The sequence below is a fragment of the Anabrus simplex genome, chromosome X (genome assembly GCF_040414725.1).
Source record: "Anabrus simplex isolate iqAnaSimp1 chromosome X, ASM4041472v1, whole genome shotgun sequence".
Classification (NCBI taxonomy): Eukaryota; Metazoa; Arthropoda; class Insecta; order Orthoptera; family Tettigoniidae; genus Anabrus; species Anabrus simplex.
In genome coordinates, this window is record NC_090279.1 from 190,242,770 (window position 1) to 190,261,312 (window position 18,543).

The 18,543-nt window shown below is 40.3% G+C and overlaps 1 protein-coding gene across 1 annotated transcript in view; it reads right to left on the reverse strand.

Annotated features, from left to right (window-relative positions):
* Positions 1–18,097, reverse strand: part of LOC136886317 (phenoloxidase 2) — a 55,385-nt gene extending 37,288 nt beyond the window's left edge. The window contains exon 1 of the mRNA XM_068230698.1: positions 18,007–18,097. Within this exon, the coding sequence (XP_068086799.1) occupies positions 18,007–18,069 (63 nt within the window). The 5' untranslated portion in view covers positions 18,070–18,097. The remainder of the gene's footprint in view (positions 1–18,006) is intronic.
* Between the last annotated feature and the right edge of the window lie 446 nt (positions 18,098–18,543).

An 18,543-nucleotide genomic window follows, 5' to 3' on the forward strand; every position in this document is an offset into this window, starting at 1 on the left:
TACACTAGTTGGAGTCTACCAGAGACTTATATGCCCTCTCCTTTACATCCTTATTACAACCCCTAAACACCCTCATAACCCTGTGCAGAGATCTGTACCCTTTATTTACAATCCCATTTTTATGATTACCCCAATGAAAATCTTTCCTTATGTTAATACCTAGATACTTACAATGATCCCCCAATGAAACCTTCACCCCATCAATGCAGTAATTAAAACTGAGAGGACTTTTCCTATTTGTGAAACTCACAACCCGACTTTTAACCCTGTTTATCATCATACAATTGCCTGCTGTCTATCTCACAACATTATCAAGTTCATTTTGCAGTTGCTCACAATCTTGTAACTTATTTATTACTCTATATAGCATAACATCTGCAAAAAGCCTTACCTCGGATTCCACTTCTTTACTTATATCATTGATATATACGATGTAAGAAAACATAAAGTTCCAATAATATGGCCTTGAGGAATTCTTCTCTTAATCATTACAGGGTCAGATAAATATTTGCCTACTCTAATTCTCTGAGATCTGTTTTCTAGAAATATAGCAACCTATTCAGTCACTCTTTTGTCTAGTCCAACTGCATTCATTTTTACCAGTAGTCTCCCTATCGAAAGGTTCAGTCAGGTCAATCACGGTACAGTCCATACGACCTCCTGAATCAAAGATATCTGCCATGTATATCTTGCTGGAATCCTACAAGTTGAGCTTCAGTGGAATAACCTTTCCTAAACCCAAACTGCCTTCTATCAAACCAGTTACTAATTTTGCAAACAGGTCTAATATAATCAGAAAGAATGCCTTCCCAAAGCTTACATACAATGCATGTCAAACTTACTGGCCTGTAATTTTCAGCTTTATGTCTATCACCCTTTCCTTTATACACAGGGGCTACTATAGCAACTCTCCATTCATATGGTATAGCTCCTCCGACCAAACAATAATCAAATAAGTACTTCAGATATGGTACAATATCCCAACCCATTGTCTTTAGTATATCCCCAGAAATCTGATCAATTCAAGCTTCTTTTCTTTTGTGTCTAATTGTAAATATCATTATCATATGTAAATTTTAATACTTCTTTAGCATTAGTCACTTCCTCTATCTGGACATTATCCTTGTAACCAACAATCTTTACATACTGCTGACTGAATATTTCTGCCTTTTGAAGATCCTCGCATACACACTCCCCTTGTTCATTAATTATTCCTGGAATGTCCTTCTTGGAACCTATTTCTGCCTTATAGTACCTATACATACCCTTTCATTTTTCACTAAATTTTGTACAACTGCAAATTATGCTTGATGGTTATGAATTTCATGTTTTTGGTCCGTATTGAACAATATATAAGTAATAATAATAATAATAACTTAAATGTTTCCACCTTTTCAATACAATATATTCACAAAATTACAAAATTATACGGTACTAGTTTCGACCCATCTAGGGGTCATCATCAGCCGTATTGGAGCAAAGATCATTTGTGGTGAAATCCTAAGATTTTTGTAATTTTGTGAATATATTGTATTGAAAAGGTGGAAACATTTAAGTTATTATTATTATTATTACTTAAATTATGCTTGCCATCATGTTATCCTTAGCCGACTTTTTTGCTAGATTCAATTTCCTCCTAAGTTCCTTCAATATCTCCTTACTGCTGCAATTTACAAATTCCATTATATAGGTCCTTACTGATACAGCTTAATTTAGAACTAATATTTGGTTTAATGATCCACCCAATCAATACACTTCACTTTACACTTTACAAGCGAGAATACACTTAATCTTAAAATATTTTACGCATTCTTTGGTACATGTTTTGTCTTTTATTCATGACATTTTCAGCCATAGCATCTCATAAATTATTTTATCTAATTAAAATACAGAAATGTTACTGTCCAATAATTTAAAATTGCTGAACCCATGTCCTTTCTAGAATGTTTAAAAAAACACTCTAAAATCAATAACCTCTGTTTTCCTATAATACTGTCCACCAGTTTCTTGGAAAAAAATCTTTTATATGTTAATATTTTTGTATTTTAATTAGATAAATTAATTTTTGAGATGCTGCAGCTGAAGAAGTCTTAGACAAAACATGTACCAAAGAATGCATAAAATATTTTCAGATTAAGGATATTCCCACTTGTAAAGTGTATTGATTGTATGGATCATTAAACCAAATATTAGTTCTTAGTCGAGCATCTCGTTTCCTTACTCCCAAGTTTTCCCAGATATATCAGAGGTATTTTTTATGTGCCCAGGACATAAGTGGTTTTTTTTTTAATTCACAAGATACAATATTAAAATCACATTTGATAGTGCCTTTCTGTGAGAGGCAGAGAAAGGAATGTTTAGGAATGAGGAAACGTATGTAAAAACTATGTAATGATATCTGACGTAGCAGAGGAGAAAGGTCCTTCCTTTATGATTGACAGGACCCACCAACCTGCTTCAAGAAGTATTCTTACTTGCACAGAAATAAAACAGAGACTATGTAAGAGTATGAAATGCAACCGATTTTCTATGCTTTTATTGACCGGCTGTGATGAAGAGAAGTTTGCTTCCATACAGCTCTATTAATGTCTGGCCACAGGACTGAAGGAAGCCACAAAGTTCAAATTGTGTCCTCTCTTGAACTTAGAATGTGCTACTGTTCCAGGAGGATTTTATTTATAAAAAGGGCTTGTAGGCCACTTTGCAGCAGTTAACCTGGGGTCTTATGACTTTTAGACACACATTGCTTGCTTTATAAGTCTGGGACCTAAATCCTAACCAAAGCACAACAATGGTCTTCTCATTTAGACTTTGGCAAGCCTCGATGTCATGCAAGCTGTGCCATGTTGGATTTCAAACCTGTTTTTGCTCACCTGATAGGAAAGTTTTACCTTACATTTTAAAACATGCACACCTCAGAGAGGGATGATAAACGAAAGTCCATACTAAAATCGTACAGCGATTCCATTTACAGATCTGCATGTTGGTGTGAATGAATTGTTTACAATGATCACTGGTAATTTGTGAAGATAAAATCAAATGGTTTATCTAATGACTCCTGAAACCTTGCCACATAATGCTAATTTGGTATAGCAAGATCACCAATTTAGGTTCTGTTTAAAAATAATTAAACAGTTTTTATGATAAACTTCTTGGTTTGTTTATTTACTTACATATTTTATGCCAACATTGGAGCACTTAAACCATATCCATCTAAGTCTTCACAAAGAGTTAAGTGGGAATTTAGCTTTCATCATCTTCCTCCTCTCCCAGAACCTTTCCAGCCTGGCTGCCATTTCTTTATCAGATATGACGTATTGTTTTCTTTGCTAAGTTTTCAGTTTATGTTTCATATTTTGTGTGGCAGAATTAAGACAGCAGTGTTTGGACCTTTGATCTTTAAAAAAAAAAATCTGTTTTGAAAATTTTTGTGTGTGTAAAATTTTCATGTTCATATCTGTGAGTTATATTTTTGTTTGTTATCTAATGTGTATAACAGTGTGTACCTACATGTCCCGTTTTAGAGGCATATTTCCTGTTGTGTAAAAGCAAGAAAGAAGAGACTTCTGATTGGTGAAAATAAGATGAAATGTATATTGAATTTTTACGACCGCATTGTAATCGAAACAGACTTTCAACGTATTAGGTCGTGTTACGTACATGTAGTACGTGTTGAAGAGATGTTAAGTACAGAACAAAAATGGCCAGCCGGACACCAGTGGGGAGGTTGTGGGTTCGGAGCCCACTGGTGTCCGGCTGGCCATTTTTGTTCTGTACTTAACATCTCTTCAACACGTACTACATGTACGTAACACGACCTAATACGTTGAAAGTCTGTTTCAATTAAGATGAAATGTAATTTGTGAATGTGAAAGTTGGGGATAAAGTCTGTTTCCTGATTGGAATTTTTGTCCCTAACATTACCAACAGACAGGGGGAAGGGGCATTGGCGGCTGAGGAGCCCACTAATAAACTTTTGTTTTCTTTATACCACAAGTAAGTTATATGGATATTTTATTAACTAGATCTTATTCATCCAAGACAACAGGGTAATTGATTCTAGATGTAGTTAAGTTCACTAAAGATCGTTTTAACTATACCGGTACTCGGTTTTACACGTACATCAAAACGTTCTTTGCCTGCCTTGAGAAGATTTAAAACTTACATGTGCAGTACCACCACGCAAGGGAAACTGAACAACAATGCAGTCATGCATGTCCATAATCGAGGAACAAAAGAATTAAATCTCGCAACTGTGGCGAACATTTTCATCACGCTTCAGGAGTGAAAATTAGAAATTCAGGAAAGATTTTGTACTTCGTACTAAAGACTTAAGAGATTCAGTTTCTCTTTTATTATTATACTAACAATAAATGCCAAATTTGCTTTGTTTAAACTTTCTTTGATATCATTTTGTGAAAAAACTAGACTATTGTTTTCTTACCTTGAGATTTTAGAGATACAATTTCTATTTCTTTAGCCTGCATCCTTTTAATTCACATACATTTAAAATCTCTTACTTTTGCATTATTAAAACACACCTTTACCTTTTATAAGGATTTTATTTCAATTATATGTGGGTTTACATGGACTTTTGTTTGTTCTCATTCATTTTTTGACAGTAAATTGTTGTTTGTCTCACACACAAACAGGGTCACCTCGTGTGCTATGTCACTCGTTGGTTTACTCTACAGATATTCTGACATCACAAATGTAAATGCCCTCAGAGCATTCTGCGTTTTCTGTATCTTACCGACTGTTGAATATGCCTCTCCAGTCTGGTCCATTTCTGCTTCTTCAAATCTCAGCCACTTTGACCATGTACAATCTTTTTTTTTCTGTGCTATCATCAGTGCCAGGGTCCCTGCATGTCACAACTTAAGCACTATCCAAGTCCTTGGGAAACTGAAACTCAAGACTCTTTCAGCTTGGAGGAAAGTAGCCAACCTAAAGCCGCTAAACAAAGCAGCTAATGGTCTATTTAGGTCTCCAGATTTAGTTTCCTTATTCCCCCTCCACATCCCGTCCCGTAGTACCAGAATGAAGACCCTATTCCATATTTCTTACTCCCGGCTTTCTCTCACCGAAAGGTCCTTTTCTGCTCATATTCCAGCGAGGTTTGATTCCTTATCTATCAACAAGCCCCCCATATCGTTTCCTCCCTTCTGCCATGATATTTATCATATAACTTAATTGTCCTTCTTGTTCTTTCCCGTTTCTACTCCTGTATTTAATGGAATGTTAATGTCGTCGTTTATGTAATTATGAATTATATAGGACTGTGCAGTTTTTACTGTATATATTTGTGTCCTTTGTAAATATTTATGTTTCTCATTTTAGATTAATATCTACTGTACATAGCTTGGATCTTTGTAATTCAGCGTTAGGCTGTTGCTGATCCTGAATGAAAGAATGAATGAATGAATGAATAAATAAATAAATAAATAAATAAATAAATAAATAAATAAATAAATAAATAAATAAATAAATAAATAAATAAATAAATAAATAAATAAATAAATAAATAAATAAAAATTATTGTTGATAAAGCGCCTAATAAAACAATAGTTTATTTTTTTATCAATCATTGCCCATTCGAAAACACCTAAACTCAGTTTTTTTTACGGTTAAATTTCAACATTTTCTGGGGCCTTCCCCCTTTTTGGACTGTGAATATTCGCAATTTGCTTTACGTTGCACCGATGCAGGTACAGTAGGTTTTAGGGCAACGGTGGGATAGGAAAGGTCTAGGAGTGGGAAGGAAGCCCCCGCGGCCTTACTTGAGGTTCAACTCCAGCATTTGCCTGGTGCGAAAATGGGAAACCACAGAAAATCATCTTCAGTGTTATCGGCAATGTGGCTCGAAACCACTATCTCCCAAATGCAAGCTGATAGCTACGGGACCCAAACCATGCAGCCACTTGCTTGGTTGGACTGTAACTTAGAGCTCCCCCGCTAATTTTAAAACCCAGCGCCCCTACATACATACCGTATGTTCTCACATGAACATATTTTGATACTAACTCATTACATTGTGAACTAGTGTGCCCATATTGCTCCCACCCCGGCTACGGGTCTGCTGGGCGGGGGGGAGGGGGTGTAGAATAACACTCACAGTACCCCCTGTCTGTGGTAAGGGTCAACTAAAAGGGGCCTCAAGGACTCTTAACTTTGGAGCATGGGGTGGCAACCACGGCGCCCTTAGCTGAGTCACGGCATTGCTATCACTTGTATTTGTTTCATGCTCCTCACTTTCTTCTGTCCTATCCGACCTCTCTTGGTCAACTCCCGTTCTTTTCCAACACCGACGGCATATGAGGCCTAGAGAATCTTTAATTTTCACGCCCTTGATGGCCCTTGACTTTCTTTGGCCGATACCTTCATTTTTTATCTCTGATTAGTGTTATATAGAGGATGGTTGCCCAGTTATACTTCCTCTTAAAATAATAATCAAGCCAGGCTGAGTGGCTCAGACGGTTGAGGCGCTGGCCTTCTGACCCCAACTTGGCAGGTTCGATCCTGGCTCAGTCCGGTGGTATTTGAAGGTGCTTAAGTACGTCATCCTCGTGTCAGTAGATTTACTGGCACGTAAAAGAACTCCTGTGGGACTAAATTCCGGCACCTCGGCGTCTCCGAAAACCGTAAAAAGTAATTAGTGGGACGTAAAGCAAATAGCATTCATTATTTATTATTGAAACAATAATCACCGAGCTCGATAGCTGCATTCGCTAAAGTGCGGCCAGTATCCAGTATTCGGGAGATATTAGAGTTGAACCCGACTGTCGGCAGCACTGAAAATGGTTTTCCATGATTTCCAATTTTCACACCAGGCAAATGCTGGGGCTGTACCTTAAATAAAAACCACGGCCAATTCCTTCCCACTCCTATCCCATCGTCATCGCCATAAGACCTATCTGTGCTGGTGCGACATAAAGCAACGTGTTAACAAAATAAAAACTCTGCACTCCGCCCGGCTAGGATAATATTGAAAAGGAAGCAAAGAAGTCGCAATTTTCCAGCTCTGGATAATGACAGGTCTGGCCACCATATCCGGAATATGCACGGGATGCTACGTCCTTTGTCGTCTTATATTTGCGGAGAACGAAGACAGATTAAAGATATGATCTTGTGGTGAGAAATATCTCATAGGAAAAAACATCCTGTACTTGTTCCTGTCGGAGGTGAGCTATTTCCCAAGATCCGACATCAATCGGAAATGCAACAGTCTTTATCAGTAACAAAACAGGTTGTTTTTATGAGATTACTTCCGTTTGCATTCAGCCTTTGAAGCCTCACAATCAATCACAATGAAGAATAGAGAGATGAGACAAGAATCCATTAAATGTCCTGCTATAGGCACCGTGCGTGTAGCAATGTGCTGCTGCGGGTGGATATTACGAGAACTACTGATGGGCACGTTCATCAACAATATTGACCGTAAGGAGCTGGAGTATGTGCGACGTGTACATGCATTTATTCAATCACTTCATAGTGCTATCTTCAGATTATTATTTTTTAATACCATAACGTTCTGGCAGAAATATGAGCTTACTGTTGGCTGCATTAATACCTAGGTAGATACCGCAATACAGAGCTACAGAGCTTTCTTTTACGGTCTAGCGAAATCAAGCAGTAAATCGCAAGAAGAAAGTAGGTTTAAATATTTTAATTAATACAGAGGAACTCTTTACGAAACTTATTTTAATTATTTTATAAGTAGGTTAACAATGAACTAACAAATGCTTCGAATCAAACTCAGAGGGTTTGCTTTCCTGCGGCAATTCCCAAGCGGACAGCGCGGAGCAATGTGGTTTCAGTAGCGACGAACCTAAAAGCCTGTATAGCATCAGGTAGCACGCTCGCCTATATCGGTCCTTGGGTGTTGCAGGAGATCGGCAAGCCCCCTGTCGAGAAACAACTCCAATTTTTTTACAATTGGTATTACGTCGCACCGACACAGATAGCCTAGGTCTTATGGCGACAGTAGGATAGGAAAGGCTTATAATAATAATAATAATAATAATAATAATAATAATAATAATAATAATAATAATAATACGGGCGAGTTGGCCGTGCGCGTAGAGGCGCGCGGCTGTGAGCTTGCATCCGGGAGATAGTAGGTTCGAATCCCACTATCGGCAGCCCTGAAAATGGTTTTCCGTGGTTTCCCATTTTCACACCAGGCAAATGCTGGGGCTGTACCTTAATTAAGGCCACGGCCGCTTCCTTCCAACTCCTAGGCCTTTCCTATCCCATCGTCGCCATAAGACCTATCTGTGTCGGTGCGACGTAAAGCCCCTAGCAAAAAAAAAATCATTGTTTAATTATTTTATGATTATTACAGGTACCCCACTGGCGGCAGTCCTATAGATGGTCTTCCGTGGTTTTCCATTTCACTCCAGGCAAATGCTGGGGATGTACCTTAATTAAGGCCACGGCCGCTTCCTTCGCACTCCTAGACCTTTCATATACTATCGTCGCCGTAAGACCTATCCGCATCAGTGCGACGTAAAGCAAATAGTAAAATAATGACGATAATCTGGACAAAAATTATAAGAAGTTCTGTAAAAGAAATAATGATGTTGCCGTATGATACTCCGAATTCCATGCTGTGTAGTGCCAGATAGGTAAGAGGGATGGGAGTAATTTGCGCAGAATGGGAATAAAGTTCACAGTATTGTAATGCCGCAGTATTATGTTGCAATCGCTTACTCCACATTTAGGATGCTCATATACAGTACGTAAGGAAGTTACCTGAAGCACAAGATGTGGCACTCCACAGACTTGACATACCGTACATAAAAAAAGTCTTCCTCCAAAGCTCGACGGAAGAAAACTACGTAAAATTATGGGGAATCAATCCGTTGGTGCCAGTTGCCACATAAAGGAAAGGGAGTAGTGTTATATTCAGACTGCCCGAAGGCAAATTGCTGAATGATTCATAAATCACCTCTGCTTTCTTCTCAGTACATACTGTAAACGCAGTGAAGATGTCGTGCAACTTCACCGCAGTCAGAATCGGTTCCCGATAGGTCATTTAGCACAACACGTTGCCGCCAAAATGGAACAGAAACCCTTGGACATGTGCTGGGATTCGTGATGATTGATGTTTGTTAATTAAAGGGGCCTAACATCGAAGTCATCGGCCCCTAATGGTACGAAATGAGACGAAATGAAATGACAACTTAAAATTCCAAAATCCTCCGCTGACCAGAAATCAAAACATGAGGACGAAGAATGAATGCATGGACGGATATGAATTTAAAACGATCAGTGGATCCGACCCACAGTGCCTCACATGCACAGAAGCTGGCACAGAACAATCGTATTACCGACCAAGGGACTGCTTCTATAGCACGATGCCGAATCGATTATGCCTATAGTCGAAACGGGTCCAAAATCCAGGTCGTCAGCCTCTCATAATGGTATTTACCGCTAGGAAAGTAGAACCATGCTATGTGTAATATTCCGGTACTAATCAAAAGTAGCGGAAACTCACGGTATTCCACACATTATGGTACGATGACAGGTAGTGTAATGCGCATTTGTAACACAGACCTATGGTGTTTCGCACACTGCGGCACCGTTTGTAGGCAACGCAAACCTATAAAGGCAACGCAAACCCAAGGCGTTCCTCACATAAGGGACTAACCACAGGGACCCGTACTATCCCGTGGAATTCCTCACATAGTGGGAACTGGGCATAGGTAAGGCAGAACCATGGTGTCGCTCATATAGGGGTATGAATCACAGGTACTGTAGGACCCCCATCCTGATTCACAAATTGTCGCTACTAATCACAAACCTATTGCGTACCTAACAGAGTGGTACTACGCGCAAGTAAATGCAACCCATGGTGTTCCCTGCGTGATGGTACTAATTACAAGTAGTTTCATGATTCTAATTTGATCATCCCTTGGTCGCCCCTTTTAGCCACCTCTTACGGCAGGCAGGGGATACCGTGGGTGAATTCTTCGTCTGCCTCCCCCACCCAAAAGAGGTGTGTGTGGTCCGCGAGAGGTATTTTATTTCTCTCAAGTCCGCCGGCAAGCCGGTTAGGACCCCCCTATCCGCCACCTGGGACGCGCCACGTGGGAGTATCACCTCTCCCCCAACGTAGTAAGTTCGTGGTGTGCTGGGATTCTGTCGGAGCACTGAGCTGCCACCACCGTGTAAGAATGTCGATTGCTCAAGCCTCGAGACAGAGTGTATGGGAGGTGTAACGAGAAGGTACACTGCATTTCTATCGATGACATCATCATAGCCTTCAGGAGAAAGGACAGTAAAGCAATGTTCTTGGATCCCACCATTCTCTTTGAAAGAGACTCGAATCAAACTCAAGATGTAGACCTAGAAAAAACAAACTATTTATGTATCATGCTTGCCTTACCTGTCAGCAAAGTATAAAATCGATCACTGGATTGTCAGAGCCCTGCTATTCGGAGCAAGAGGCGCCCCCCCCCCCCCCAAGTCAGTCAACTTTACTTCAAAATTTGAAATTTGCATTCTCCAAAATAGAAAGAAATAGTAATACAGATTCTGAGGGACTCTCTACTAATTATATATTTCCTGAGAACGTGATTAACATTCCTCTTCCTCCCTCCCCGGCGGATTTTTTTATTATTTGCTATTTTTCTTTACGCCGCACCGACACAGATAGGTCTTATGGCGACGATGGGATGGGAAAGGCCTAGAAATGGGAAGGAAGCGGCCATGGCCTTAATTAAGGTACAGCCCCAGCATTTGCCTGGTGTGAAAATGGGAAACCACGGAAAACCATCTTCAGGGCTGCCGACAGTGGGATTCGAACTCACTATCTTCCGGATGCAAGCTCACAGCTGCGCGCTCCTAAAGGCACGGCCACCCGGCGGAAAAGAAGAAGACAATAACAGCATTAATAATAATTATAAATATCCACTTTTTGGTGTTTTAAAATTCTATTGAAATTGTAACCTGATTTGATTCCGACCCGAACATCCCTGCAACTCACACACCACACATAACACTACCTTCCACCACAATAACACGCAGTTACCTACACATGGCAGATGCCGCCCACCCTTATCGGAGGGTCTGCTTTACAAGCATAGCCACACGAAATTATTATTTATCTCACAACATTAACGAGGTCATTTTACAGTTGCTTACATCATTTTTTCCCCTCTGATTAGGGTTAATAGAGGATGCTTGCCTAGTTGTACTTCCTCTTAAAGCAATAATCACCATCACCACCTTTCGTAAGAGTACCGTTCCCGGTTCCAATACGTCTCTCGTAATGAAAATGAGAAATACAATTGCAGGACAGACAACGTGGGATTTGAACCCGCTGTCTCCCAAGTGCGTCGATAGATCCAGACAGCAGACGAACGCTCTGGCATAAGTGGGTTGAAGCTGATAATGTTCTTTTTACCACTTAGTTCCGTTTCGGATATGAACTCGAGAGTTGAGCGTTGTGATGAGATTCACATAGTAGACTACAAATTTTAGGGCAGAGTATTTCTTTGGAAAATGATCATGAGCGGAGAAATACAGTATACCGAGTGAGTCAGCCACGCCTGACGTTTTATGCTGTTAGGCATCCCACCGAACGACACTGGTGTCGTTATGGTATATTCTCCTCTGCTGCAGACCAAGCAACAACCGCCTTTAATCACTCACTGCACCATTACCGTTGCAAAAACATGTACCGTGTGCGACAAGCATTTACACAATGCACATCTTCTAGCAGCAATGTGAAGACATGGATGGAAGAAGGGCGTAACTCAAAAAACACTCTTTTGAGATAAATGAGTTTAAAGTATTACAACATCAAACACTTTTCTCAGAAATACAGAATTTTGGAATATTATACTTAACTACATTCTTGATTATTTCATAATATGTACATCAAAAATATTTTTAAATTTTGTGGTTTGTTGTCAATTTTGTAATTTGGAGTTACGCCCTTATTCCATTTTCAAGAATCATTTTCATTGAAAATTAATGTTATTTACATTGTTGGAAGCATGTAGACAAGTTTTACAGGTTAGAACATTTGACAGGTCACAACATATTATTAGGGGACTCACTATATCGAGAATTTCCTACTCTTACAGATTCAGCTCCCCAGAAAATATTTTCAAACCATGCACGTGCACCTGCGCATAGAAAGCTTAACATATTTTAATTTCCCGGGTTCAGTACCTACATGAGGGACTGGAAAGCTACCCAAAGTATCTACAGTCCTCATATCCTTCAATAACTGAAACTTATCATGAAACGTAATATTGTAAGTCTGGCTTCCTCATACAGTTCCTCCAGGAGAGTGACATAATATGATATACTTTGGAATAGAAAACTTAATTCCTTTTGTTTGTGGTGTTCCAAATGACACTGGGCTGAGAACGGCAGAACATTCGGATAGTAAGGATTTAGTATCCGAATCATCTGAGGTTTCACTTGGAATATATTCACTGTCATCTGCTGAAATATCACATTTCTCCTGCTGACATTACTCCTGCGTCAGCCGTTTCGCTTCTGATGAGTGATGATTGCTGGCTCGCCGTAAGTCAGCATTGGAGTGTATTTTAAGTCGGGCACGAGCAATATTTGGAAGAACGGCGCAATTCAATATAGCACATCACACGCCATCTATTGACACTACCAAGAAGCCATTTAGGTAGAATCTAGAACAGCCTCCAAGGAACGTATATATGCAATTTACTGAAGAACGCCACAACCTGACTTAAGCCCTTCTTCCATCCATGTCTTCAGTTGGTCTTGAAGAAACTGTAGGTACCGGGCTCCTGACAAAAGATCCTCAAAGAAATATGGTCCAATAAGGTGATCGCCCAATATACCACACCGGACATTTACTCCCCATCGTGCCTGAAATGCTGCCTGCCTTACCCAGTGGGGATTTTCAACACTCCAGTAGTGCATATTATGACGATTCATAGAACCATTATTATGAAATCGTGCCTCGTCCGAAAATAAAATGTGAGATAGATCATTTGCCACTTGCGTCAGAATCCACGCACAGATATCAACACGAGATTCGAAACCTTGTCCGTGGAGTACTTAGATGTATTTGTAGGTGATACGGACGAAAAGAACTGGAATGCAATATCCTTACAACAGACGCCTGGCTGATGTTGGCCTGTTGTGCTACTGCCCGGGTACTTGTGTAAGGATTCTCCCGAAAAGTGTCCAAAACCATCTCAGCAGTTTCACTGGACGTAACTGGCGTCTCTCTAACAGGACCTGCTTCCTGTGCGTCCTGTCCTGCTTCACCGTAGATGAGGAGCAAGTCAACATACTCATCTGCTGAATACATAGCGAAGAAATGTCCAGGACTGGTAGACTACGCCAAGTGTCAGGCCACTACACATTTAACATGCATGCTATGGCCTCTTATTTGATCCTCAAAGTTTAAAATGTGAATGAATGTATTTATCGCTCGTGGGATTCGAACCCAGCTACCAACGCAACATGCGTCAACATGTCTCTGGTTAGTTCACTACACCATGATGACTGTTGCCTCCAGTTTATCAGAAAGCTTACTTGGTGTAAAACTCCGTCTCGCTTCACAAACTCACACACGTTTTCTATCAGTATGCCATCGCTTTTTGCGATAATTAGCTGATGTACCCGTGCTTCGCTACGGAATTCTACATTGTATACGGAATTCTAGCGTACACGTTGTGAGCAAGATTGTGTTAAATTGCACAGCTCTTAACGTTACCCTAGAAACGCGACGGGGAAGTCACCAAACATATTTTCCCATATGAAGACTGAGTTAGGTAATTTTCTCTGTAATGGTAGACCCACTTGCATGCCATCAGTCACAATCAGGTAGGGAAGTTTTCATTGTAATGGTAGGCACTCACTCTCCACCTGCCTTTCTACATCCTCAAAAAGACCGTCTTAGTGGTTTGCCGAACTGAAATGAACATACATTACAATGACGTCAGTAGGAATGGCGCGATTAAAAGCAATGCTTTCATACGAAATACTCGGTCAAATGAAACACCACATATTTTCTCACTTTTAACGAACAGGACTACACTGCCGATCTAACAGTCCAAAGTTCCAGAGCTGGAATGACCAAGTCGCATACAGCCGCGATTCGTGAACACTCTTCGTCTATTTTCGGCGGGGAGAGAGTCGAATAGTGGAGACTCCCGGGGTAAAAAATGTGCCCTTTTTACTAATCTGCTTCCTAGGAGTACCCGATGAGTCGGAAAATATCAATTCACTACACTGGCGGCAGAAAAATCTATCTGACTTGGAAGCAAATTTTTCCTCCAAACTAGAGGAGAAACCCCCGCTTCACTGATAATTTGGAATAAAATGAATGTAGAATTTAATAAAAATGAAGAGGAAGAAGCTTTCCTTAGGAAACGGCTCTTTTCAGGGTTGAATGTTGAGTTATTTAGTGAATTGTGGTGCTATAATTTTGAATAGGCCTAAATTGTTATTCTAGACCAGGCCGTACTACTACTACTACTACTACTACTACTACTACTAAGCCTCTGCCTTAAGTATGCACACTGCTCATTCAAAACAGCGCGTCAGAATAGGGATCGGTTAACTGGAATATTATGAAGAACCAGTGTGTTACGCATCAGCTGTATCAGAAAATGTATGAACCAGAGGAATGGCATGCTAAAGAAGAAAGAAAACTTTCTTAGAAAACTAACTCCCCGGCTATTTCCCGCCAATATTTAGTCAGGCTGTTATACTCGGTACGCAGCAGTTGAGAGGCAGCATAAGAGACTAATAATATCACAACAAACAATGGTCAATGTAATGTTATTGTTGATCAATGTTATGGGCATTCGATATTGTAGACCTTCACATTTAGTTTTCTTCCGACTCTGAAATACCACTCTTATCATAGTTGGTACGGTAAAACTGAATAAAACATAGATGATCGGAAATTGTATTCTCTGTAACTTTTGTTATGTAGGCTAGTACTTTTCAATAGGACCAAATATATAGGTATTTAAAAATGAAATTTTAGGCGCTTTCCCTTAACTACAATTTCATCCAGGGTGAATAAAATTGTTTATATATTAGACTGTAGTATCTTATTCGCCGACTCTATATTCCGATTTTCATTACATTCTGTTAACCCATTTTCTCGTGGCTCAGCGTCGATATGGACTTAGCAATAAAAATACGAATTCATGGATATCTCTGTTATCATAGCCGGTACGGTAAAAAAGACATAAATGGTCGAAAATGTAATTCTCTATAAATTTGGATATGTAGTATTTATCGATGCGACCACTAATAACGTAAATATTTAAGAATGAAATGTTAGGCCTTCCCCTAAGCTACCATTTCACTCAGGTGAATAAAATTATTTATAGCCTAGATTGTAACGACTTATTTTCTGAGTTGGCATACCAATTTTTATTAAGATAGGATCACTAATAATATAAATGCTTGAAAATTAAATTATAGGCCTTCCCCTAAACTACCATTTCTATCAGCGTGAATAAAATTATTTATGGCTTAGATTGTAGCGACTTATTCCTCGACTTTGCATACCGATTTTCGTTAAATTCTCTATAGCCGTTTTCCAGTGATGCGTGTACAGACAGACAGAAATTACGGAAAAGTAAAAAAGTGCATTTCCTTGTTACTGTGGACATGACCGATATAGAAATGCCATTCTTTTCAAATTCTGAGCAATGTACAGATTTTATGACCAATCGAAAGCTTATAATTGGCGCGTACATTTTACATAACCGTATGACAGTTTGATGTACTGTGTAAATACTTGTCGCATACGCGTTTTTGCAAAAGTCATGCAGTGATGACACAGTAAGTGCTTTAAAGGCGACTGTAGCTTGGTATACGGCCAAGGAAAATCGACCATCACCCCACTGACGTTCGGTGGGATGCCTAACAGCATAAAACGTCAGGCGCGGCTGACTCACCTGTTACTGTGTATCACTACCAGCCAGCCCGTGGAGTGCAACCTAAAGCTGCTATTTTGAGGTTAACATCGCTCTTCCAAACTCGGAATACGATCTATGCCAGTTTTTACTACGGCTAGGGAACACTCCAGTCTCCACTTCGTACCCTAGCCGTGACAACAAAGCACAATCAGGCCAAGACACCAAACTGGAAGTCGGCCTCCCACCACTATGCCCAACTGTATCCTACCTGGCGTAGATCTTGCCTACACAGACGATGTTCTGTTCCGATACCTGAAAAATGAAGGAATCCCGATTATAAACCTCCGGAGAATACATCAGAACTACATGCCTACTGACCGGGTACTCCTCCAACTTTCTTCAGAACGAGCTGTCCAGACAGCAATAAGATATGGAATTTTCATCAACGCCAAGCCGCACTACGCCGAGCCCTGCCCACCCCAACTGGAAAACGAGTTCGGACCGGACTCGGGAACCAAGCCACCTTGCCAGCCACCTCCAATAAGGACACCCCCATACATCCCACCACCCCAGCCATCAACCCATCCCCTCACTACCCTAGTCACTACCATCACCACCACCACCATGGTTACTACTCCTTCCCGCAGCTCTCCCTACACCCCTACAACCACTACCACCATGACCCACTCCTCCCCTATTATGATGTCCCCCGTTTCCCTACCCAACCCAACCCCCACCAGCGACAGAAGAAGCAGCCCACAATACCACCATGGACACAGAAAGACCACCGTCACCGCCACCAGCTCCCGAGTCCGAGTCCGAGCCCAATAGAACAACCCTGCATCCACCAGCTCCAGAACTTCATACCAGCTGTGTCATTAGAGGAGTGAATCCAGCCATCCCACCAGAACTAATAAACCAAGAACTTCAACGAGCAGGACTACAGCCGAAGAAAGTAAGCAGAATCTACAACGCAACAGGACCCACCTACATGATAAGAGTACAACTCCAGCTCCCCGAAGAAACTCACCGCCTGACCGAAAACGGAATCCAGCTCTTCGGGAAGCACCATCGGGTGGAAGCATCACGCTCCCCTCCTCAAAAACCCACCCACCCCAATCGCAACCCTCCCCAGAACCATACCCGTCTCGCTCCCCCTACCAACTCACACAACAACTCCCAGCTCCTTCTACTACTCCTCACCTCCCTAGCAAACATCACCTCCTTCTACCATCAAATCATCCCTCTATTCCTTCCAAACAATCGCAACCTCATTAGAATCTAAGTCTATCTATGTAACCAGCCAATGTATGTAAACCGTAAACTAATTCCAATTAATGTATGTAACCACAAAGATATCAATAAAAAGCAAAAGAACGGATGCTGCACCTTAGCCAAGAGGCCAATCCCTCACTTCAACAAATCCAAAGCTCTTTCCTTTAACATCAAACCTCTCCAAATCCCCGAACCCCGCCAAATCTCCTGGCCAGAGAGAAGGCGTAACCTTCTAGGTGGCCCGCCCCTTCTCTTCGGGAAGGGGAATGAAAACTTCCCCCTTGGTCCTTGGTCCTTGAGGTTAACGATTCATTCTTTGCCGTGGGATATTTTAAGACATTACCAATATTATCAAGCAAATACTCAAACGTTCTGTAATCTAACGTAAACATCTCATTGTAATCAGATGTTTGTTACCAATACAGGCTGCTTTTGGCCTAAAATTTATTGGACGGTGAATACCTATACCCTCTCCTCATCAGTAATAGAATCTGAGTCGACCATTTCACTGATCTTCACGATTTTATGTCAAAATAGTAAAACATCACTCACTTTAGTTTCACTAATAAAATGGAGTATGAATCACAATACAGTTATGGAAATAATCCCAATAATGTAACTTTTATTACCGGTACTCATATTGGCTATGAAAGAATTTACTAATATTATTAGGAATATCTACTAATAATTTTGACTCATAAACTAATTACTAATATTATTAGCTAATAACTTTATGAAACATAATACTAATATTATTGATTTCTTACTAATATTATTGCAAATGTTTTATGAAACAGTGCCCTGGTGTAGTAGTTTGAATTTTAATTAAATAGGTACTTACCGCTAAACATTGTCCGGCGAGGAACAGCAGTCCCAGGTGGACACACGTGCTGACCAACACCATGCTGAAGGTAAGACTGTCAATGAAAGGTGCCGGCGATGTCTTATAAATAGACTTGAACTTCCTCAACACAACCACTCCTCACAAGATGACTCACAAGAGGAATAAATGTCCGGTGGGGGATAGAAGGAAAACTGCTTCACTCTCTGATCCGGGAATCCACGAAGAAAACAGGTTTATAATATAATTTATAAAACATCATCGATATGTGATCATCGGCATTGTCCTTGCTGGGATCTGAGTTCATTCATTTTTTCGTTATAGTCATACTTTGAGCACAACATATATTGTAACAAGTGCGTTAGCTATTACAGGTACAGTGAAATCTCTGCAGATCGCTTTTCAAGGAACACAACCTATAGCGGCGATTGGGAATTAGAAGTGTGGGTGGCATAAACATTTATAGACAACGTAAAGTTTCAGGGTTATAACAGAGCTACAAAATAGTAAGTTCTTCTAATGCTGTCTGAGCGAATT